The 25,357-nt window shown below is 37.4% G+C and overlaps 1 protein-coding gene across 1 annotated transcript in view; it reads left to right on the top strand.

Annotated features, from left to right (window-relative positions):
• LAMA4 (laminin subunit alpha 4) overlaps positions 1–24,472 on the top strand; it is a 152,575-nt gene extending 128,103 nt beyond the window's left edge. The window contains 14 exon segments of the mRNA XM_013992761.2: positions 6–144; positions 574–711; positions 1,639–1,772; positions 2,946–3,110; positions 4,074–4,227; positions 11,429–11,501; positions 11,504–11,615; positions 13,117–13,306; positions 14,332–14,487; positions 15,716–15,875; positions 17,859–17,989; positions 19,615–19,708; positions 20,187–20,306; positions 24,012–24,472. Of these exon segments, the coding sequence (XP_013848215.2) occupies positions 6–144; positions 574–711; positions 1,639–1,772; positions 2,946–3,110; positions 4,074–4,227; positions 11,429–11,501; positions 11,504–11,615; positions 13,117–13,306; positions 14,332–14,487; positions 15,716–15,875; positions 17,859–17,989; positions 19,615–19,708; positions 20,187–20,306; positions 24,012–24,157 (1,912 nt within the window). The 3' untranslated portion in view covers positions 24,158–24,472.

The following is a 25,357-nucleotide window of genomic DNA, read 5'->3' as shown; positions in this document are numbered from 1 at the left end:
TGTAGAACCCTAAGAGCACACCTTCCCCTAGAAATCAACTTCAGAGGATGCATGAAGGGTTTCCAGTTCCAAAAGAAAGATTTCAATTTACTGGAGCAGACAGAAACCCTAGGAATTGGTTATGGTTGCCCAGAAGACTCTCTTGTAAGTATACAATCAGATGTTTTAAATAAATAGGTACATAATTTATTACTCTCAAAAGTTGAAAAAGCTCTTTTCTCTGTGGTCCTATATCCATCTTGGACTCCTTTCTGCCGCCAACAAAAAAGAAGAATTATTAAGCTAAAAAGGCTTGTGGGCTTCCTCTGTGGCTTGTCCACTTGCTTCATATATTGATGGTCGTTCTTCCAAAGTGCAAAGAAGCTACCCAGGCATCTTCACTCGCTCAGAGTGAGGAGATGGGGGAGCTGAAATGCTATCTGTGAGAGACACAAAATTCCAGTATAAGCCAGAAGTTAAAACATAACTGTTAATATAGGAGCTAGTGGATGAAGCTTTGGTATGTAAGAAATTGGCATTTTAAACATTTGATAATTATCAAAAACACTATATTCACTGTTTCTTGGCACACAGATATCTCGCAGAGCATATTTCAATGGACAGAGTTTCATTGCTTCAGTTCAGAAAATATCTTTCTTTGATGGCTTTGAAGGAGGTTTTAATTTCCGAACATTACAGCCAAATGGGTTACTCTTCTATTATGCTTCAGGGGTAAGTATTTCTTTTCCCCTACAGAAACTTCTTTGTGATAATTATTTTGTCTAATAAAAACACTTTTAAGCATATTAAAAGTAATTTTTGATTTAGATTAGTTTTTACTCACATGTACACATATGGACTGTCTCATTTCAGATACTTTATAAAATATTATATATATATATAATATATATTTTATATCAGGAGTTTTTAACCTAAGATTCATAGACCCACTTCTCAAAAACCCATAAAAATAATTCAGTGGGTCTGTGACAGGTGGGGAAAAAATTATATCTTTATTTTCTCTAGCCAAAATTTATTATTTTCTTCAGTTGTGAATGACAGCAACAAACAGCAGTAATATTGTCTGTGTGACTTTGTTATTAATAGAAATAACAGGTATTTTTCATTTCACATTACAGTTGTCACAAATATCTCAAAATATCATTTTTGCTCATTGCTACTTCTAAATTATAGTAATTAATAGCTCTGCTGCTAGATTTTATTATTTAGTGCCTTAATGAAGTACATATATATCACTTATTTATCGTTTCAGTATTTTGAAACTTTTTTCTTTCTATGTTGGTTTTCTTTGTGTTCCTACATACTTTAGTTGATGCATATTAAAATATTATTTTATGAAGGGGCCCATATGTATCACTGACACTGGGATGACACTACTAGTATGACAAAATCACCTGAAATTTTAGGTTCAAAGTACAGGAAATTCTTCTTTCCATTAAAACATATCTAATTTTATAGGTAATATAAAATATAGAGTATTTTGTTGTTGTAGTTGTTCTATTCATAGACTTATTTTATAAGGAGACTTCTCACACACACAGCGGTTCCTCTAAGCAAGCCCATTAAGTAAATGTTGAAAACGTGTCTGTCTTTTGGATCCCTGGCCTCCCCACTTCAAAACCTGTGCTTGCATTTCAGTCAGACGTGTTCTCCATCTCATTGGATAATGGCACCGTGACCATGGATGTAAAGGGAATCAAGGTGCAGTCAGCAGATAAACAGTACAATGACGGGCTGTCCCATTTCATCATTACCTCTGTCTCCCCTGCAAGGTACAGCTCCTCACTTAATATTCTTTCCACCAGATGGCTTTATCTGTAGGGCATGATTCCATTAGACTACCCATCTTTTTACTTTTCTAGTGTTTCAAAAATGGTAGAAGAAACAACTTACCTTATTTTTAAAAATTGCTATTAATTTTCATGACAAGACAAATAAATCACTATAAAATTAACAAGAATGTAAAGGTTTTTTTCCAGTAAAACCACAGGTTGTAATCTCCTTGAGGGAAGTGCCTGCACATAGCACTTATTGCATGGAGTGCAGTGTTTTGCACATTGAAGGGACTCAGCAAATATTGGTTTCATTAGGTTTTTTTTTTTTTTTTTTTTTTTTTAGTACTTTTAGGGCCACACCCATAACATATGGACGTTCCCAAGCTAGAGGTAGAATCAGAGCTATAGCCGCCAGTCTGTGCCACAGCCACAGCAACACGGGATCCAAGCCATGTCTGTGACCTACACCACAGCTCACAGCAATGCCGGATCCATAACCCACTGAGTGAGGCCAGGGATCAAACCCACATCCTCATGGATACTGTCAGGTTCATTACCACTGAGCCGCAACAGGAACTCTGGTTTTATTAGATTTTAATTAAACAATTGAGAATGATGCATTTATGGTCACATTTTAAAAGATCTACCTTTATCTTTAAAATATGTAATACTGAATTTCTTTTTCATATAAAGAACATTCTTTCTGGAAAAAGAAATAAATTTCTGCTGTAGACTGCTGGCTATTCTATGTCCACTTCTATGGAGCCCTCCTATTAAAAGAAAACATTAGTAAGTCTATTCTAGACTCCATTTCCAACCACTATTAAGGTTCATTACAATGAAAATCATCTCTCACAAATGTGATTAAATGATCACTACACCCTGACTTATGTTCTGACTTTTTCACACCAAAAAAAAAAATTGATGATAACTAGTCATCTGAACTTCTTCCTTCTCTGGGTTTAAATTCCAGTCATAATTTGGAGAATCTTCTACCTATAGAAATATTCAACCATTTTTACCCTGGGCCTCATGAAGATTCCAGCAACTTGTTATCTTGTCATTAACCAAATGTTCCTTTTTCCTTCTATGAGAAAACCTGCAACCTAGAATGGAACTTGAGGTAAAATGTTAGCTGTGTGGTATGTAAAGAAGCTTTTTCCCTTACAGGTATGAGCTGATAGTAGATAAGAGCAGACTTGGGAGTAAGAACCCTACCAAAGGGAAAGTGGAACAGACACAAGCAGGTGAAAAGAAGTTCTACTTTGGTGGCTCACCCATCAGTCCCCAGTATGCTAATTTCACCGGCTGTATAAGTAATGCCTACTTCACCAGGTATAATACTCTTATAATTCATAAATCTGCATGATTGATAAGGACAAGCACGTCAATAATGAAAATATGAACCCTGTTTAAACTGAGAGCTATGAAATAGCAAAGGCACTAGAGGGTAGTAATTAAAAGCTTGCATGTGCTTGAAAAATTGATAGACTTGAGATCGTGTGTAGGTTTTTTGCCTTTTAATTTCTATATGACATTGGCCAAGTAAGCTTTCATATCTTCACCTGCCAAATGCAGATAATAATAGGGCCTGCCTGGTAGACTTGTTATGAGGATTAAATGAGATAATGTGCATAAAGCACGTGGCATACAGCAAACCATAAATATTAAATGCAATTATTTCTGTACTTATTACCACATCTGCGACCTACACCATAGCTCACAGCAACACTGGATCCTTAACCCACTGAGCAAGGCCAGGGATCAAACTCACATCCTCATGGGTACTAGTCGGGTTCGTTAACCACTGAGCCACGACAAGAACTCCCTCTGTCCATCTTTTAATCAAATTGTTTGGGTTTTCTAATGTTGAATTGTCTTTGCATATTTCGGGTATTATCGCCTTATCAGATATATATTTTGCAAATATCTTCTCCCATTCTATAAGCTATCTTTTCATTTCATCCTTAATAAAGACAGTGAGGACCCCCGAGTTCAAAAATACGCAAGGGAGGAATTTAATACAAAGTAGCACAGATGAGACCCCATCATCCAGAGCGTGATGAGAGAAAAACATGTCCATCCATCAGAATGGTGGTGCCAGGCACAAAATTATTGGTTAATTGATTAAATGACCATTTAAAGGGTTCTAATCAAGATAGTGGTTGATGGATAAAGACCCATCACATACACACACATAAATTTTAATTGCTGAAGTTTTTTGACTTACGTAATTTTCATAATGTAATTCTGAACAATATTTTTAAGGTTTTTTTTTTTCCTCTGTTACAAACATAGGTTGGACAGAGATGTAGAGGTCGAAGATTTCCAGCGGTATGCTGAAAAGGTCCATACTTCTCTTTACGAGTGTCCCATTGAGACTTCCCCATTGTTTCTCCTTCATAAAAAAGGAAAAAACTCCTCAAAGCCTAAAACAAGTCAGAATAAAAAGGTAAAAGATAATGCTGTGCCAGCTTCTTGATGGCTGTTGTATTCCACACATGCAGTTCTAGACACTGATGCTTTATAGAATTTACTCTTTGCAACTGTGTGCATATGAAAGGTCGGATTCTTATAGTATCTGATATTGCAGTTTACCTGATTTGTTACATCAGTTCTTGTTCCCAAAGGAACAGTTTAAATCTTCTTTTACACCTGCTTCCAACCACTTTTCATTACAGTGGTTAAAATTGCTCTGTACCTATTGATTTGCATATATAATATATACTATTTATTATGATAATTCTCTAGTACCATTTGCTTTTGCATAACAATCTCGGTTTCTGTCCCAATCCTGGACCGATTTAGTTTCTGATCTTACCCTCTTTTCCTCTCCTTCCTTGACCTTCATTTTAACCACTCCTATGCACAGATGATTTGTGGTATCAACTGGAGCCACTCAATCTTGAGTCTTAAATTGCATTTGCTGATAACTGTTGTTTCTCCTTCATTTACTCCTAGCATGTACATTATTTACATTTATTGTAAATTAAAGTCTAATTCCTTCTCATTCTTTTAGTCTAACTCTCCCTACTCCTTCCTAGTCCAGTGTTAATGGTGCACTCAGATACCAGTGCTCTCATCCGGGTCCAGGCCATCACCATCTTTCACCTGAACTATTGTAATAGCCCCCCAACAGGCCTCCCTGCTTCCATCTCGCTCCCCAGTATCATGTTAACACAACAACCATATCTTTATAAACACACTCCTCTTCTCAAAGTAGTTCCCCACCCCCCTCAAAGTAAATGAGTAAATGCTCAAGTCCTCACAATGTCGTAAGAGGCCCTATATTTTCCAGACCTCTTTTCCTCACCCCCTTGTCTTCCTCCACTGGTCTCCTAGCTAGTTCTGAAACAGGCCACCACTCCTTCCTTAAAATCCTCACTTGAGCTTTCCTTTTACCTGGACCACTTTTCCCCCAGATCACTGCACAGACAACTCCTCCTTCTAGAATTGCCCAACTCTCACATGCTTAATGAGGCCTACCTTAATCCCAATTCTATTTTTTAATTTATTGTTTTAATTGAAGTATAGTTACTTCAGTTATAGTATAATATTATTATTACAGGTATACAGTATAGTGATTCACAATTTTAAAAGGTTATATCTGTTTATAGTTATTTTAAAATATTGACTGTGTTCCCTGTGTTATACTATATATCCTGCAGCTTATTTTATACCTAATAGCTTATACCTCTTACTTCCCTACCACTATATTGCCCCTCCACCTTCCTTCTCACTGATAACCACTATATCTGTGTCTGCTTCTTTTCACTAGTTTGCTGTATTTTTTAGATTCCACATGTGATATCATCCAGTATTTGTCTTTCTCTGACTTATTCGCTTAGCATAATGCCCTCCAAATCCATCCATGTTGCTGCAAATAGCAAAATTTTATTCTTTTTGTGGCTGAGTAGTATTACCTTGTATAATATATATATATGTATATACCTAGTGATGGACACTTAGCTTGCTTTCGTTTCTTGACAATTGTAAATAATGCTGCTATGAACATTGGGGTTCATATGTCTTTTCAAACTAGTGGGGTTTTTTTTTTTTTTTGCTATATACCAGAAATAAAATTGCTGGGTCATATGGTAGTCCTATTTTTAGTTTTTTGAGATACCTTCTCACTGTTTTCCACAGTAGCTACACCAGTTTACATTCCCACCAACAGTATAAGAAGGGTTCCTTTTCTCCACATCCTCACCAGCATTTGTTATTTGTGTTCTTTTTGACAGTAGCCTTTCTGACAGGTCATATGTCATTGTGGTATTTATTTGCATCTCCCTGTATTTAGTGATGTTAAGCATCTTTTCATGTGCCCATTGGCCATCTACAGTTCCTCTCTGGAAAAATGTCTGTTCAGTTCTTCTGCCCATTTTTTTAATTGGGTTTTTGATGTCGAATTGCATTAATTGTTTATATATCTTAACCCCTGTGTTATTCCCCAGCCCACCTGCTGCCTTCCACCAGTACTATTGATCTGCTTTGCCTTTTCCTTGCTCTTCTTTTTTCAGTAGCACTTATCACATTTTAATTTATTATAAACTTTATAAATTATGGTTATTATTTATTATCCATCTCCTCTGCTAGAATGCGAGCTTTGTTTTGTTCACTGATGTATTCTAAGAGCCTGGAACAATGCACATAATAGATGTTCAGTAAATATTTAGCTTTTTGCATCATAGAGTTGTTGCCAGAATTAAACGAATTAATGCATGAAATGCTGTTAGTGTAGTGCTTGGCACACAGTAGACATTCAGTGAACATTTGATGTTACATCTATGTAAGCCCTTCTGAGTGCTTCTGGAAGATTGATTCCTAAAAGTAGAATTTCTTGGCTTAAGGAAATGTGCATTTTCAATATTGAGGCAATATTAATTTATACTCAGAAGCAGCATTTGAAAGAATCTAATGTCCCTCACAATTGCCAACACTGGATATGATCAAATTTTTATACTTTACCCAATCTAATGGACAAATACAGCATCTCATATTTTAATTTTCTTTTCTTTGAATGCTCGTGAGGTTGAGCATCTTTTCAGGGAAAGACCTGATTTCCTTCTAAGGCTGGCTTCTGAACCATCAGTAAGAGGGCAGCATCCCCACCAGCTTCTCCTGATGGTTCTCACTGATTATTCTTTGGGGGGCTGAAATATGAGCTGTATATTTCAGCTTATGTGGATCATTTTTTAAAATCCCCATGAAACTTTTTCATTCACACATATTTCTTTATCAATGTTAATAAAATAATTTTGTTCGTGTATAATCAAAACTTAGTAGAGGATCTTGTACTTGCTTCAGGATCCCTTCCTTAAGTTCACTTGGAAGACTTTCTTAAATGATTCAGGCAGAGACATAATTTCACCAATTTTTATGAAGGATTTTGCTTAAAGATACAACGAAGGCTTTTTTCAAAGTAGACTATGAAATTCTGATGGAATCTTCCTGTCACCTTCGTGTATTTTTTAATTACTCTGAATTTTATTATATTTATAGTTGTACAATGATCATCACAACCCAATTTTATAGCATTTCTATCCCATACCGCCAGCACATCCACCCACCCCCAAGCCTGTCTCCTTTGGAAACCATAAGTTTTTCAAAGTCTTTGAGTCAGTATCTGTTCTGCAAAGAAGTTCATTGTGTCCTTTTTTTAGATTCCACATGTAAGTGATAGCATATGATGTTGGTGTCTCCCTGTCTGACTAACTTCACTGAGCATGATAGCTTCTGAGTCCATCCATGTTGCTGCAAATGCAGTTATTTCTTTCCTTTTAATGGCTGAGTAGAATTCCATTGTGTATATGTACCACATCTTTATCCACTCCTCTGTCGATGGACATTTAGGTTGTTTCCATATCTTGGCTATTGTATATAGTGCTGCAATGAACATAGGAGTACATGTATCTTTTCGAGTTGTGGTTTTTTCTGGATAGATGTACACCTTCCTATATTGATGTTAAAATGTTTATCCAGAGAATTTTTTGGCTGGGACTTGAGTGCTGGTCAGTGGGTCAAGGGCAGCAAATTAACATTACAGGCTAATGTGGAAAATCATTCCTCTAAAGCAAACATGGTTTTCTATATGAATCTATCAAATGTAGTTTCCTAACAAATATTCATGGTCTCAAGGTTACAATTAACAACCCTTAGAACTGTTAGCACAAACTTCAATGTTATAGGAAACCTCTTAGCCTTTCTGGTAAAAAGTCTTGGAAAGTCAACTTTGTAATAACATGACACAGAATCACTATAGATTTCACTTATATTTTTTGGTAACTAAAATCTCAGTGTTGGCTAATTTCTTATATTTACCCTTGTATCAGTAGCTTCTTAAATAGCTACCAAGAAAAACTTATGGCCTGTGGTTTAAAATTTTATCAATGTTGAATTATAGCAATTTGAGCTAATAATAATTTACTTTAACAATAACTTCCTAATATTCCATTTTACACATTTATTATACTTCATTTAACCATTAATAGTCTTTCAGGTATTTTGACATTCTTCCCTTTTATGAGTGAAGATCATTATACATTAATCTTTGATTATATTGATGAATGAATCTTTAGGATATATTCCTAGAGGTAGAATTACTAGGTCAAAGCCAGTTACTTTCAAGAAAAGGTAATATTTGTCTTATCATCTATGTTCCAGCCTGAATATTTCTCATAATTTTTGTGTTTTCAAGTTTAATAGGCAAAATAGTTTCTTATTCGATGTGTAATGTGATAATGAAATAAGAAATATATTATAATAGACATCATTCTAGGGTATCTTGCCAGTCACTCCCTTCTCTGAGAACTGATTCCCTACCCACTGGGCAGACCCAGTATTTTAGGAATATGACCCCATCTGTCTGGATATAGATGATTGGACCAGAGTAGATCATGTGAACTTAGCCAGGCTATCAAGTTCTCTTCCTTGGAAGCTTAGAACCCAGAGAGACTAGTCTGGGCTCTTCATTGAATGGAAAACATGTAAACCTAAGAGTTCCCTGTCAATCATGAACAGAGAAAGAAAGCTGCTGTATAGAAAGAGAAAACGGTAGAAAGCTGTCCTACAGAGAAAAGAAGAATAAAAGCAAACACTCTGAGAAAAACAAAACTGAAATACCAGAAGCATCCAGAAAAGGAGTGCCTTGATTCTTCCTAGCTTTACAAATCCTGATTCTTGCTCCTGGTAGGGCCCCACCACACTTTCTTCTCTTGGATTGTGGAAAATATTCCTATATTTTAAAAATTGGTTGCCCTCTTTGTCTTAAGTAGGTCAATCAGTTTATCTATAATCTGAAACAAAAGAATCTGTTACAAAAGAATTGGTACCCTCCACTGGTAAAGTCAAAGTGGGGTTCAGTGGAAATCCCCACACACATACCCAATTGGGGATAGCAAAATGAGCTTCTGTGTTATATGGTAACAAAGTAATTGATTAAGTTATAGCTTTTTAATTATTATTCAGAGCATATATCCACAGAAGATTTAGAATGTTTGGTTGCCATATATAAATTTTATTGATTTTTGCAGCAGATAAGAGACAGGTCTAGTCCATGTATTCCCACATTAAAGCAGAGAAAAGCAATGCTGGTAAATCCAGCCCGTCACGGTCTAACAAGCCATGCTTTGCTGAGCCCCTGCAGTCCAACTCACTGTTGCTCTCTACCTGCAGATAAATGGATGCACTGGTTGAGAAAAAGTGAGATCCTCTCCGTAGGGATGCAAAGAATGAGGAATAGCCAGAGTTGAGGAAAGTCACCTACCCCCACCAATCTCTCACCTCCACCTTCCATGCCACACACAAAGCATTTCCACCTTTGTCCCTCAATGAGACAAAGGTGACCACATCTCCCATTATAAGGCCTCTTCACTAGGGTTGGGATACAGTGTGGAGGCAGGGAGAATTTCCCAAGATACAGTAGAGATAAAGAAGCTCCCTGAAGCCCCAGTCCAATCCATTATGACATCCATGGCATTATTTATAGGTGAGAGCCTGGGCCAGAATCACACTGGTAACTAGGCATACTTCCTCCATCCAAGAGAGAAGCCTTGCTTCGGTAGCTTGAATCAGGTTCAGAGTCCTGACAACTGTATGAGGAACAGAGGAAGAAGGGATGGCAGGACCAGATGGTCTTATCTCTAGGATGGGTGAATCTCTGAGTACCACTTCACTGTCTCCAGTCTAACCCCCACTGAGAGAGGTTCTGCCACCAGAACCAACCTGTGACAGCTGCTGCCCCGAGAGCAGGGCACTGGCACAGCTGGTGTGCCCTTTAGTTACTTCAACTGCCCTCTGCTCACTGTATCTGGATTTTGAGGGGGTAATTCTGAGATTTGCCTGGGACAGTGATTTTCCTTTTTTTTTTTTTTTTTTTTTTTTTTTGGAGGTTTTATCTTTTGCCCATATGAGATTAAGAATTTTATTGTCGGTACATGTTATCTTCTGGAAATTCCACACCGCTTTGTTTGCTCATAGAAACCCTGCTAGACTTCCAGGACTACTGTGGATTTATTTTTATGTGTATAGGTCTTCTGACATTTCAGTGGGAATTAAGGAGAGGGAAAACTCTAAATGTGAGTTCAGCGATCATAAACTAGAAATTGTATTTTCCCCTCTAATCCTGTGTCTCCTTCTCACTCTTGCAGTGTTGTCCAGTTCTCCCTACCTCCAAACACTTCCTCTCTGTCCTTGCTTTCTTCCTAAGACCACTCCCTGCTTTTCAAACCTGTGTGGCTCCTCATCTCCTAAAAAAAGCAAAACCCCAACCTCTACCAAGTCATCTAAGGTCCCTTCTCTCTGGCACCAACCTGTCTTCCAATTTGCTGTTTACAATCAGTTTTCAGTTCTTTAAAAAAAAGAAACCATATCTCACATACCCTTCTCTTCCCCACCACACTGCCCATGGAAGGCATGCAGAGACATTGATTTCTTTCCTCTTCACTTCTCCCTAATAGGTACTCTGTAAACATTTGCTTGAACAAATGAGTAAATGACTGAATGCTCAGATTTACTTTGCTTCAAAAATTGACTAATCCTTAAATATTCATCTATAGTTTCACAACTCTAAATTTTAAAATCAGCAGTGCAATTTTAAGAGCACAAGATAAATTTTAAAAAATCATTTTGTATCCTGTAACATAAAGGTTGGCTACATATCTTATCACCAAAAATGTTCTTAAATATTTTGAAGGTGTTGGTAAGTATGCTAACTTTTTATACCATATGTGTAAATGATAATATGTGCATTAAAGTGATGTTGTTACCTATGATTTGAGGATTTTATTGATTGAGTTTCTCGGGGCTGTTTTATTGCCAACTTTTCATTTTTCACCATTGGTCAAGATGTGCCTTTAATTTAAATGATAGAGCACTTATCTCTATATCTTCAGTTTAACTCTGCTTTACTATCACAGACTAGAATTTTAGATTCGTTAACATACTCTGTTGTTTGTTATTACTGCTGCAGCTGTTGCTGGCATTTGCTTATGGTGTTAGAGGGAGGGAAGAAAGAGGCTTAGTACTTCATGAATGGAAAATGCACAAGTAATATACTCTTAAGTATTTATTTATTATTATTAATGATAAAGTCAAAAATGAATTTTTGCTACTACAGTTTTATCCCTTAAATGATGCATTTCCTGTTCTTATAGGGAGAGAAAAGTAAAGATGCTCCTTCATGGGATCCTGCTGGCCTGAAATTCCTAGAGAGAAATGTTCCAAGAGACTTCATTGCCACCTTTCCAACAGCCCCAGAGCCATAGCGCATGCCTATCAGTATGGCGGGACAGCCAACAGCCGCCAAGAGTTTGAACACTTAAAAGGAGATTTTGGTGAAAAGTAAAGTAACACACTGTTCTCACAGAAATGCAATGCCAGGGCTGGGCTTCATCCTCATTTTCTATATGTCATCTTTTTCCTACAGTCTCTCTGTGCCACCTTAATTGTATTCTTTTCTCATCAAAAAAACAAATAGTACATAATTCATACCGCCCAATGAATAACATTCTCAGTGACTTTCTTCACAAAAGTATGGTGGATGAAACAGCATTTTCCTAGGAGTTTGCTGTCTTTTATCAAAAAGAAAACAGTCAAAGAAAGGAAGGGTAAATTTCAAATGACTCATCATCTAACCTTGCTGTCCTCTCCCTCCCCCACATAAATTGCTTTCAAATTGTAAACGGGAATGCATCTGAACTGCAGGAAGGTTAATAAGGAAAGACACTGAAAATACAAACGCGCTTGTATCTCTCATGGCCTTCAAGCCGTCTCTGAACTTCATCACCTCTTCCTGGTATTTCACAAATCTCCAAGTTATTTAGTATTATAGAAGATTTCTTTTTAAAGTGTTAGCACTCAAATATTCTTCCACTGGTCTTCTGTAGCTCTTTCAAACAGTCATACAGGCAGTGCATTCAATAAGAAGCCTCTAATGCCTTCTAATTTACTATTTGCTTAATAGGCAGAATCAGTATTTTGTATTCTTTAGGAAAATTTATAGGTAGTCAAACTGGAATTTAGCCTAATAAATTTTATCTTATCTATGGCCAGGAGCTAAGTTTCTAGAAATTTTTATTTAATTTCTAGACAGTCTGGTAGCTGTTGTTAGCATGTGATATCCATTGATTAATTTTCACTAGAAAAAAATTGACAATCTGTATTTTACTTTATTTTTGTCTTTTTTTTTTTTTGTCTTTTTTTATGGCCACACCCATGGCATATGAAAGTTCCTAGGCTAGGGGTCAAATCAGAGCTACAACTGTTGGCCTATACCACAGCCACAGCAATGCCAGATCTGAGCCACATCTGCAATCTACACCACAGCTCACAGCAGCACCAGATCCTTAACCCACAGTCAAGCCAGGGATCAAACCCGGATCCTCATGGATACTTACCGGTTTGTTACCGCCAAGCCACGGTGGGAACTTCCTGAATCTGTGTTTTAGATGGTACACAAATCATATGGTTTCTATGCAAATTTATATATGCATATTATTTACTACTATTTTGTCCACATGAAGTTTCCTTGACATAAATATTTTTAGTAAACTAATTATGACTATATTTTTAAAGCAAGATATGATACTATCATTTACTGAAACAACACTTCCTTAAATATGGGCTGCATCCTGCTGTTTAAGGAAGTGGAGAAGGCTTTACATTTTGAACTAGCAGTGCTTACCCAGTATTCACTAATAATACTAAGAGGTAATTAGAAGTAATGTCTCTTGGGATTAAACAGAATGGCTTTATTCTTCCTTACACTCTCTTGCCTTGGGAAGTTAGAGATCACCCTCAGTCTCCTTTGACAGATGGTAAGCTTTTTCTTCTCCTTTACCAGATCCCAGTTTTCCATTCGTCTGAAAACACGTTCCTCCCATGGGATGATCTTCTATGTCTCAGATCCAGAAGAGAATGACTTCATGACTCTGTTCTTAGCCCATGGCCGCTTGGTGTTCATGTTTAATGTTGGCCACAAGAAACTGAAGATTAGAAGCCAGGAGAAATACAATGATGGATTGTGGCACGATGTAAGTTGAAGGCAAGGAATATTACTGTCAACCAATGTCCACCATTGTCAAATGGACTGACTCTAATACCCCACTAGTGGTTTCTCTAGAAATATCTATTTTAAAATTCTGTTGCTATAAGTTCAGAATTCAATTTCAAAAACTTTAATTCATTATAAAAACCTTGAAGCATATTTTTGTGTGTGTGTCTTTTTGTCTTTTTAGGGCTGCACCTTGGCATGTGGAGGTTCCCAGGCTAGGGGTCTAATTGAAGCTGTAGCCACCAGCCTACGCCAGAGTCATAGCAACGCCAGAGCCACATCTGTGACCTACACCACAGCTCACGGCAGCGCCGGATCCTTAACCGAGTGAGGCCAGGGATTGAACCCGAAGCCTCATGGTTCCTAGGCAGATTCGTTTCCGCTGCACCACAATGGGAACTCCCAAGCATATTTAAAAGATACAGAGTCTGAGTATAATATTTTTGTCAGATAAACTTTTTTTTTTTAGTGCACTCATTTTAAAAAGAGGATCCATGGCCAACATAAACTGATTTTTTTCTAAGGATTTTCCTCTTGACTGTTTTTTTTCCCCCACTGCCTATTATGTTCTAAATTTTCAACAATTGCTGTATTTTATAGAATAAACTATGGAAGGTACAAAGTGAAGAGGAAATCTGTTAGGTAGACAGGATATAAGAGGTAGAATTACCTAAATATATTGAAGTAAATCAGTGTGTATGTGGTGGACGGAGGAAACAAGGTCAGCTGCATTACAATTAATGATAATAAATTCAGAAGAGAGATCATGTGGGCTGGCCAGCTGCAGAGAACCCCATAAAGAACTGCTAAACATAAGCTGTTTTCAGAAATTAAGCCTGTAACTTTAAATCAAGCTTTAAAGGAAGAGTCAAACTTCTGACCTTCAGAGAAAGAACCACTTTTTTAAAGAACTTTGCAGTAGCGAAGTTAGGAGGAAAGGCAACATAGCCTTTCGCCTATCTTGGGATGTGCTGGAGACACACTACTGTCATTCTCTCCATGCAGGTGATATTTATTCGGGAAAAGAGCAGTGGCCGACTGATAATTGATGGTCTTCGAGTCCTAGAAGAAAGTCTTCCTCCTACCGGAGCTACGTGGAAAATCAAGGGTCCTATTTATTTGGGAGGTGTGGCTCCTGGAAGGGCTGTGAAAAATGTCCAGGTAAGCCAGGCATGACCACCTAGAGCCATCCACCTTTAGAGCTGGAATGTGTCTTAATCTAGCCCTCCTTTCATGATTAGGAAGCAGGCAAGGGTAAAACCATAGTCTGGCTGGAGATGGGATATCAAAGTGAGTATTGCCCTGCGGTTGTCTTTCCACCTGTAGCGTTAGAAAGCCTGGAGTGATCTTCTGATTCTAAGGTAGAGATGAGATGGAAAATGTTTCAGAGGTAAAACTGTCATGAAAAGTTATGTCTCCAGGAGATGCTTATTTGTTCAGCAACTACCATACTTTTAGTTAAAAAAAGAAACTACTTAAAAGAGAAAGTAAGTCATTCCCTTGTATGTTATTGGGTTTAAAAAAAAAAAAAAAAAACCTTTCATTATGTAAACTATGGGATCTCATTTTTGTTCCTTCCTCCTACCCCCAACATACAATTTATAAATGTGTAAGGAAATGCGGTTAACCATGGGGAGAAATGAGGATAAAATAAGAAAAAAAAAAACACATTTTGTAATTTCAAAAGTTTAAAATATTGTCCCTTTGAAAAAATATTTAGCAATAAAGGAATGAATCGAAGGACTAAATTTTTCCTAAGCATAAATTTGACTTTAACACAAGAATTAATACACTTCTAAGATCCATTAATATATGTGGATAAAGCAAAAGGGATGGGGGGAATGTTCATGTTTAAGTAGATTTTAGGTAAGTAACCCTAATTCCATGATAACTTCTTTAAAAGAAAGATTTCCAAAGCAGCGTGAAATCGCTTGTCTAAAGTGGCCTGTGTTTCATGTCCTGTGGTATGATAAATGCTCAACCACAAAACAGCTAATGAAGCAAGCTTTCTACTGTTTATTTAACCATGGTAGATTTAACATTAAGAGCTTTGCTAGCCCTCTTCAGCATTTTGTTATCTAGGGTACAGCTGTCCTTGAAGAAAAACACACTGGGATATTTCTAATATTCAATTTGAAAACCACTGCTGCAGTTTGTCATGAAAGTAAAAATTGTCATAGCTTAATTACTGTAGGCTGACATTATCAAATACAAAATTCCAGCTTTAAAGAACTACCTGGAAAACCATTGATCGATTGTTCAGATAGCTGAGATAACTAAGACAAGAAATGACTTGGTTTCTCGCAATACTTAAACTCCTTCATTTTGTTTCTCTTTGGTGGATCTGTGAGTGTTGAGAAAATGGATTTTAAGAAGTGTCTTCTTTCAGATAAACTCCGTCTACAGTTTCAGTGGCTGCCTCAGCAATCTCCAGCTCAACGGAGCCTCCATCTCCTCTGCTTCTCAGACATTTAGCGTGACTCCTTGTTTTGAAGGTCCAATGGAAACAGGAACATATTTTTCAACAGAAGGGGGATATGTGGTTCTAGGTAACCATGACTTATTTTAAAACATGAATCATGAAGTCTTTCCTGAAGTGGCTAACAGGGATATTGGGCTCAAAGTTAAAACCAGAATGCCGAACTCACTCAGCCCTAAAATGGCCTCTTTCCATAAGGACCCCCTTTCTCCTCCCCTACCCTCTGAACCAGACACATGTACATGCCCGTCTCCATTTACTTTCCAAGCCAGTGTTTCTCTGCAGCTGCCAAGCCTCTGGAGGTGGAGCATCTTGGCTCCATCAGAATTTCCTAGGCTGTACCATGGTCTAATCTGTGTTGGCTCTTGGCCACTTCACTCTCTAGGTCTTTTTCTTCTCCCTCTAAACATCACCTACTGTCGCTACTAAAGGAAGTTCTATTTCCTCCTCCTGCCAGCAACTCCAGCAGACAACACTGTCCTTAAGAAATTTTATTTCTGGATTTTCATTCTCCTCAACTGTTACTCTCTTGCTCATTCAACAAAGGTTATTGTATTGTATGTCTCTGGTATGACAGTCCCTATGTCAGGTGAAGAAACATAATAGTTCTAAAAATAAATAGATAAAATCCTAACACAGAGTTCCCGTCCTGGCTCAGCAGAAACAAATCTTATTGGTATCCATGAAGATTCAGGTTAGATCCCTGGCCTCACTCAGTGGATTAAGGATCTGGCTATTTCCATGAGCTGTGGTGTAGGTGGCAGATGTGGCTCAGATCCCAAGTTGCTGTGGCTGTGGCATAGGCCGGCAGCTACAGCTACGATTCGACCCCTAGCCTGCAAACCTCCATATGCCACAGATGTGGCCCTAAAAAGACAAAAAAAAGCATTCTAACAGACTACATGCAATCACCATCCGGTCCATCCCAACAGCATTCTATAGAGCAACCATTAGGTATGAGGAAGGCAGCAGAACAGATGCTGGGAAAGAAGATAGGAGTGTATAAAACCACATGTTCTCTGCCCTCAAGATCCCAAGTGAAGACATTACAATGCAGCCAAGTGTACTTTCTTAAACCACACCATGTCCAGTAGAATAACCAGAGGTAATATTTCCTCTCCTTGTCAACCTCATGATTTTTCTCTTCTTTCTCCTTCTTTATCCCTACCAAAACACCCGTAGGCACACTTCTCAGCCCTTCATTGAATTTTGATGATAAGAACTCAAAGGCTCAGACAGTTCCAAAAGCATAGCAACCTGCACAATTTATGTTCTCAGTAAACGTTAACTAATAGCAGGAAAAATTAAAAAGTGATTTATAAGGAGACATGTCAAGTGAATATTATTAAGATGCCCCGGTTTGCAATGAGTCTTTTGGAGTGAACAGAGCTATTCTAAAGGAAAATTCATTTTCTTGCATCACTGCAATAGCAGCTCCTAACTGTTTTTGCTGATCTTTCTCCTTCCTCCCAAATGTGCTGCAGCACTGGCATGAGTTACCTTTCCTAAGTATTATTTTAAATACAGATCTGATCAAGTCAGCTCCCTTGCTCAGTGATTGCAAAGCGAAGTCTACCATCCATACCGGATCCCTAGGGCTCTTCCCAGTGTGGCTTCCACTGGCCTTCCCCACTCACCATGTCTCCCTCTACACTTGCAGGGGACAGTCCAGCCAAACTGGCCTCTGCATTGCTCTCCTAATCCAGCCTCAGTACTTGTGTTCAGACTACTTTTTCTTCCCAATTTGCTCTTTCCACCTTCTCACTTTTGAAATATTTTAAAAAATGGTCCTGCTACTTGGAATCAATTTCTCATCCCCCGAGTTCCCATAGCCATGCTGTTCCCAAACCATGCCCCACAAAAGGAGTGATATACCAGTTATCTCAGACCCCCACAAAGCTTTCCATGGTGTGTTTGACATGGAAAATGATACTTCCTACTTAACTACTGAAAATTTCATCAAACTTTCAAAAAATGAGCAATTACAAAATCACACCATGGTTAAAAATTTTGGATTGCTGTTCTTAAGAACTAATAGTGTTTCTCTCCACAGATGAGTCTTTCAATATTGGATTGAAATTTGAGATTGCATTTGAAGTCCGTCCCAGAAGCAGTTCTGGAATCTTTGTTCATGGCCACAGTGTCAACGGGGAGTACCTAAATGTTCACATGAAAAATGGGCAGGTAGTGTGTTAGAAATTACTTTGTCTGTTTCCTATGATCTTGGATTCTAGACCCGGAGCAGGTTTATTTCACAGAATTATTTCTTTTTTCTTTCTTTTTTTCTGCTTTTTAGGGCCGCACCTGCAGCATATGGAGGTTCCCAGGCTAGGGGAAAAATTGGAGCTACAGATGCTGGCCTACACCACAACCACAGCCACACCAGATCCAAACCACATTCACAACCTACACCACGGCTCACGGCAACGCTGGATCCTTAACCTACTGAGCAAGGCCAGGGATCAAACCCTCATCCTCATGGTTTCTAGTCAGATTCATTTCTGTTACACCATGGTGGGAACTCCAGTTTCACAGAATTATTTCATCAAACTTTCCTAACGGGGGGAGGGGGAACAAAAATGTTATAAGGAAGCTATACATTAAATTTAAATGCAGATAATATTTGGATTCAGATTCATATGCTGGAAATTGACTTGATTAGAGCAGGGAGCCAAGAAAATATGGCAAAGCTTAAAAAAAGGTTACTAATAATTAAAGGATTTCAACAAAAGAATTGGAAGAGAACTTTTAGAAGTGGAAGCAGCAAACATATTCAGCTCTCAAAACCAGTAAATACTAAAACATCTATCTTCCTGTCTATAATGTGTATACCAGATGTGTATATGTAATTATATATATATTGTATATGCTTTATGTAATGTATATAATAACATACACATACATATTTTCAACTGCTAAAAATTTAAAAATTCTAATTAAATATTACTTTCATCCTTAAATAATATTACTAAAAAACATTCATGAAAGTATTCAAATAAATGTGAAGGAAAAAATAACATTTTCAATGAAGTCACTAACTTAATATAACTATTTTTATTTGAGTTCCAGTATATTCTATTAAACCATGTAAGAATAAAACAAACCCCTATACTATGTTTACTGTGTATCAGAAACTATTCTAAATGCTTTATGAGTTGATCCATATAAAGTTGCTCCTCAAAGTAGGTATTATAATTTTCACTTTTATTTACAAACGAGAAAATAGGGCACAGAGTGAGTAAGTGGGGGCCCTGGGATATGAGCCCAGGCAGACTGGTTCCAGAGTCCATGTTTTTCATCAGTACTTGAACCTGCTTGGTATGATACATTCCATCTTTAAGATGAAAGAAATTCATTCCTTTATCTTACTGTTCCTCTGCCCCCTCCTCTTTCTTGTGTCATTATTTCATTCTCTCTCTGAGAAATAGTTTAAACTTTCTAGGAGCTCCCACTGTGGCACAACAGGATCGTCAGTGTCTTGGAAGCGCTGGGGCAGAGGTTTGATCCCCGGCCCAGCACAGTGGGTTAAAGATCCGGCATTACCACAGCTGTGGCTTAGGTTGAGACCATAGCTTGGATCTGATCCATGTCCTGGGAGCTCGATATGATACGCCGTGGGGTAGCCGAAAATGAAAAAACACAAACACTTTGGATAGCCTACTCAAGAGTGACCCCTTGTGTTCAAATTGCAAAGCTAATCATGTCTGGATGTTAAAGTACTGCTTCCTTGTGGTGATTTTAAGAAATTTTGTTTTATCACAATGAGGAGAAATGAAATGAAATTCTGTAATGTGCTCTGTCTTTTGCAGGTCATAGTGAAAGTCAACAATGGCATCAGAGACTTTTCCACTTCAGTGGCACCCAAGCAAAGTCTCTGTGATGGCCGTTGGCACAGAATTACAGGTGAGAAAAGCTGAGTGTAGTGTCCTGGGTTTCATTTATAGTCAGCCCTCACACCCACCTTTGGAATGATGGCTTGGCATAACTTAAACTGTACCTTATATGACAGAATAGGTGATAGATGACAGTCTAAAAGTGGTCAAGAAAAGCATATCAAATGTTACTGTACTAAAATGTGTATGTTAAATCTACATGTGATTTGAAAATATCAGTGCTGCCAAAATAGTCTTAGGGAGTTGTTTGAATAATGCATAGCTTATGGAGCAAAAAAATGTAGCAGAAAGACTCTCCTAAATATTCTCCCTTTCAAAGGAAAATGTTACAGTGATTGTTTGGTTAACATTGAGTTTACAATGATTAGAAGAAAGTGTGGGATTTATTCTGGAATAAATAAAAGCCATTTCTATAATAAATCATTCCCTTTCATGTGAAAATTAATCACTCCAGTGCCACTTATGACACTCTTTTCCCTGTATTTCAGTTATTAGAGATTCAAATGTGGTTCAGTTGGATGTAGACTCTGAAGTGAACCACGTGGTTGGACCTCTGAATCCAAAACCAGTTGATCACAGGGAGCCTGTGTTTGTTGGAGGTGTTCCAGGTAAGAGTTACCATAAGTGACAAGTTTCCCCCAAAGAAACAGTAAGTTCTCATAATTGTTATTATAGTATTAAGAACTTAGCTATATGTTTTCATAATTCACCTAATAACCAAAGGATTTTACACACAATGTCCTTTCATAGGAAAAAGTATACTGACAATTGTTAAAACTTATCCAAGAATCAAAACAAAGTAACACATAAGAACTATACCCCAGCATTCTGACCAGTAGAAACTACTCTCCCTGTGCCATATATGCTTAATTTTTTCTCTTTTCCCTTTATATGCCCTCCTCACATACCCACAGTGAAACATCTGCTCTATTTTATCTCTAACACAAAGAAAACTTATTTACCAATACTGCTCTAGGATCTGAGAACCTTGGAGGACTGAAAGATTGCTAATAATTGTTCTCCTTCCATCCTAAGAGAGAATACACAGTTCTTTCCATCCAGGACCAATCTGAAGTGTGAAAACAGCTGCAGACCATAAGTTCTGTTGTTCTTAGGTAGTGACATTCCCTAAGAGAGGATCCCAGCTGCAGTTCTATAAACATCATCAGTAACATCACTGTTGTCATCTGCCAAGAATGGTGTATAATTCAGGATGGTGACAGGACACTTCTGGACTCCCCACAATTTGTTTAAACCTCTGAAGCAGGGACCATGACCTTATGTTGAAAGTGTTTGTTTCACACACTTCATTAACTTGGAAAAACTGAATAATAAAGCTAGCAGGAAGGAAAATCAAGCTTGTACATCTGGAATTCAGTGGAGATTTTAAGGAAAGACTTACCATGGTTTTTCCTTGCCTCCTAACTAGACCATTTTAGACTGACCCACGTAAACACAAATAATGCTTTAATTAAGAGAGTGAGAGAGTTTAAGCATCTGTCCACTCTTGGATACCTGCAAAATAGTAAAAAACCAAGCACCACTCTGCTTTGTAATGTGAATTTTTCAAACTCAAGTATAGACAGTAACAGTCACACTTATGAAATATTTGTGACTCTCAGAAAGCAGCCCTTCCTCTCCTTTCCTTCCACTCTCCACCTGCACCTCCATTCCTCAGTCGTCTCCTGCCCTTGGCTTCAGTTCTGGACTTGGTGCAGGTACAGTGTGGAAGGTATGCCTCATCACTTCTTCCATTTTTGCACATTGCTTTCTTCCTGGAAATCACGACTGAGTTTAAAATATGTACAGGTTCTCAGGGGCCTGCAGGATCAAATTCAGCCTAGCATACATGGTCCTGATCTTCTGGCCCCTCCTTACCCCTGCCTCTAAGGTAACCCCCCTCCTCCGGCCCCGGCCCTGAACCTTCTGGGCCTTGCAGTTCTCTGAATATTCGATGATGGTCTCTTTGTTCCAGGCCTTTACACAAGTGCACAGGGCCTCAGTTTCTGGAAAATGTTTTTCTTTCTTCTCTCCCTCCCTGTACCTTTTCAAGGAACAGCTTGTCCCACTCCTCCCCCAACTTTACTCCTATTGACCAAGTTTAGGATCCAGCTCAGACTTCTTACAGCCCCTGTCACACAGGATGTACTATGCATACCAGTTTTGTAGCACATCCCACAGAATATCGTGGAAGCTAAATAGTTCCCTTGCTCCCGGAGATGGACAAAATCAGCATGGCCTCCCTCAAGGAAGTTACAGTATTTGTTCTTTACTTTGCACCCAAAGTGCTTACTATACCGTTTAAACAAATATTTGTCTGTCTCATTTGTGTTTGTTTTCAGAGCCTTATCCCACTATTACACACACTGCCATCATCTCTCACTATAGGAACTGCTAAGCTCCACAGCCTGGGTGGGCAAGATATAACTGAAGCCAACTGCCTGAAACATATAATGAATAGCAAATTTTAGCTAATGAGCCAGCACACTTGAACTAGCAAAGCCAGGGGGCACCTACCCCCCAGCCCACTACACCACTGCAGCTTTTAAATTCCACCTAGAAATCATGCCAGCAAGCCTAAAACAAAAGCAATTATAAGTTAAGCTAAATGTAATTAATCACATCGTTTTGAGCTGTTCAAGATTAATTCTACTAAAATCACATCAGAAAGTGGGGCTTAAAAAAGAATAACTAAAGGCAATTAGGCATAAATTAAACCCCTATATGCACTGAAATCTCTTGGAATCCCAACCAGACAGAACCCTGGTTAACACATTTCTATGAATAAAAAGTTAATACACTAAAATTCAATGAACTATATGACAAAAGACAACTTTACTATATGGCATTTAAAAATCAAAATTAGAATTTTTTGAGTTAATGACCCTTCATTCCTCTACTGAAAATCCTGTATTATCCTGTATGTAGTCAAGCTTTCAACCTGAGGAATGTTTGCTCTGAAAATCATGTGTTGATTTTATTGTTAATCAATTACTTAGGATTCTGGGGCACTTTATTGTCACTACCTACAATAAATTTTGAGGTGAATTATGCAGTCCATAATTTCTATATGAACTATTTCCTCTAGAATTAATCTACCCCATGAACCAAAGGGTGGTAAGCATGGGCAGGATCAAAATCCATGTTCTAAAACTAGTATCCAAGATGAACAGAAGAAATAGATGTTACTACCCCTTATATTTTCTCCTGTTCGCTCATCTTAATTCTGATGATGAAGTATACTGAACGGGCTCAATAATATATATAGCATACTAATCTAGAGACAAAGGGAATTGATCTCTTAGACCTCTTCCAAAACTAAAATTTGACAATTATCATTCTGACTATGAAATGCCATTTCCATAATTTATTTTCAGTACAAAGCTTCTGCATATTCTTAATCTACATTGCTGAGAAAACTTACTACGGCTGCTGGATGGTATTTAATTTTCTGTCCTGTTATATGTTCCTTCCTGTGTTACTAATTTCTAAGTGTTTTCCATCTTTTATCTACTACTGCTCACATAGCTGTTTTGTACATAATAAGCTTTGACTAAATGGATTTTAATTTCATGATATTTCTAAGCTTTCTAAATTGCTTTAATTATATTACTTCTATCATCTCAACACATTTAATTGTGTCTGTACAATTAATAAGCATAAGACTTCGTCTAGATCTTTAATTAAGATAAGGGAAGAAAGTTCCCCTGGCATACCCCAGGGCACCTGTACCCACACAAAGACTAGGCTATTTATCATTATCATATTTATAGTTCTTAAGCCCTGAGCTCAGAAAAATTAAAATTTAGTTTATTTGAATTCATTATTTTCTCATTATATTTTATGAGCTTGGCAAAAATGTGGAGGATTAAGGATGAAGGGTAATGATACAAATTAAACAGAAACATTAACTAAGTACAAGAGTGTTGAAGCTAAAATTTCTTTCCACTTTCTGAGTAAATCACACAAAATAAGAGGCCTGGGTGAAATTAACTCTGAAAAGCATAGATATATTCCCAAAATTCACTGCTGAGGCTGTACATGTAAGCTGTAAATTTTAGTGGTAAATATACAGTTGAATTATATCCAGAAATTTGATCACAGAAAACATGGCAAAACTTCAAAATTACCATATGTTTAAAATTAACCGTATGTATTACTTCAAAAGCAGATAATATTTCAAGGAAATTGATAAATTTGACAGGTAAGTCATCTTGATAATGTGAGCAGGTATGATGTATGTTTTTGCCACAAAGTAATATTTGGTTTTGGAATGCCTTAGCTGCAATCTTTGTGTCCATTTCTTTTTTCAGAGTCTCTGTTGACACCACGCTTGGCCCCTGGCAGACCCTTCACAGGCTGCATCCGTCACTTTGTGATTGATGGGCGCCCAGTGAGCTTCAGTAAAGCAGCCCTCGTCAGTGGTGCCGTGAGCATCAACTCCTGTCCGGCAGCCTGACACAGCAGAGCTCCCCAAGTACAAAGTTCTTCAGAGCACTGAAAGAAACAAAGCCAGCCAGGAGAGGGGACTCTTCCTCTCAGTGGAAGCTTTCATCTAGTTGAGCAGGACTTAAATGAATCATCAGGGACTGGATGTTTATAATTTCTTATTCGGATTCTTACTTTGGATCCAAAATGTCTGCCATGGACAACAATCAAAGGAGTGTTAAACTTTCCTGCCTTGTATTATTTCTTGCTGGTGAAATTACTGTTCCTGTTTCTAATAAAATAGAAAGGATTCTAAATAAACACTGGTACACATTTTTAAAGTGTGGCTAGAGTCTCAGATTCATCTTTCATTTAGGGAAAATAACGTTGAATCTGTACCAAAATACTTTTGGTATGCTTTCTTTATCCTGAAAAGATTTACTAATTTTCATAAAATCTAAAATTAGATGATAGAGTTGCTTTTAGCACTTTTGTTTGGTCTGTCAGTATAGCAAGAATATTTTAGGTTTATCAAGGTTTAATAAAGCAAATTTCTAACAAATTATCAAAAAATAGTAATACGTTTCTAGATAAGAAAAAAAGAATGCCTCAATCAAATAAATGCCTACTTTTTTTTTCCTTACCTCCTTAAAAGAAAAATAAAGTTGTATCTGAGGGAAGGTTCTTGTAGGATACTGTTACTGTGTGTTCTGTAGGAATCATGGAGGACATTATAGCAAAAAGCATAAGACAAAATCATACAATTCAACTTAAAAGTTCTTTTGTTAAAAGTTTTTTCCCATGTACCTGCAAAATAACTAGTATTATTTCTAAAATGTTACAATCATTTCTTAGGTATTTATATTAATAAAGTCTAGAAAAGGAAAAAACAAGCTTGATGGCTTGTAGAATATTACAATATAGAGAGTGAAAAAAAAGAATTATATTTGAAAAGATAATCTACATTGACAAAATGTGAGAAAATATGCCCTCATAACAGGTTTGAAGGTATTGTAAGAGGAATAACTTTGGAGTAAGGGAAGGGAGTATAACATATTTTGAGGAATTACTAAGGGACTAAAATAATCTCTTACATGTATATGCAATTATTTACATTCCCCTGTTGCCCTCATGTCTCAGGTTCATTAATGATGATGATGATAGATGAAAATAGCTAACATCTATTCAAAGAAGACTTTCTAAGAGCCTGCCTCCACAATTAACTAAATTA

Source organism: Sus scrofa, chromosome 1 (genome assembly GCF_000003025.6).
Source record: "Sus scrofa isolate TJ Tabasco breed Duroc chromosome 1, Sscrofa11.1, whole genome shotgun sequence".
In the NCBI taxonomy this organism is placed as follows: Eukaryota; Metazoa; Chordata; class Mammalia; order Artiodactyla; family Suidae; genus Sus; species Sus scrofa.
Note: the sequence above shows the minus strand (reverse complement) of the source record. Positions and strands in the feature narration are given on the sequence as shown.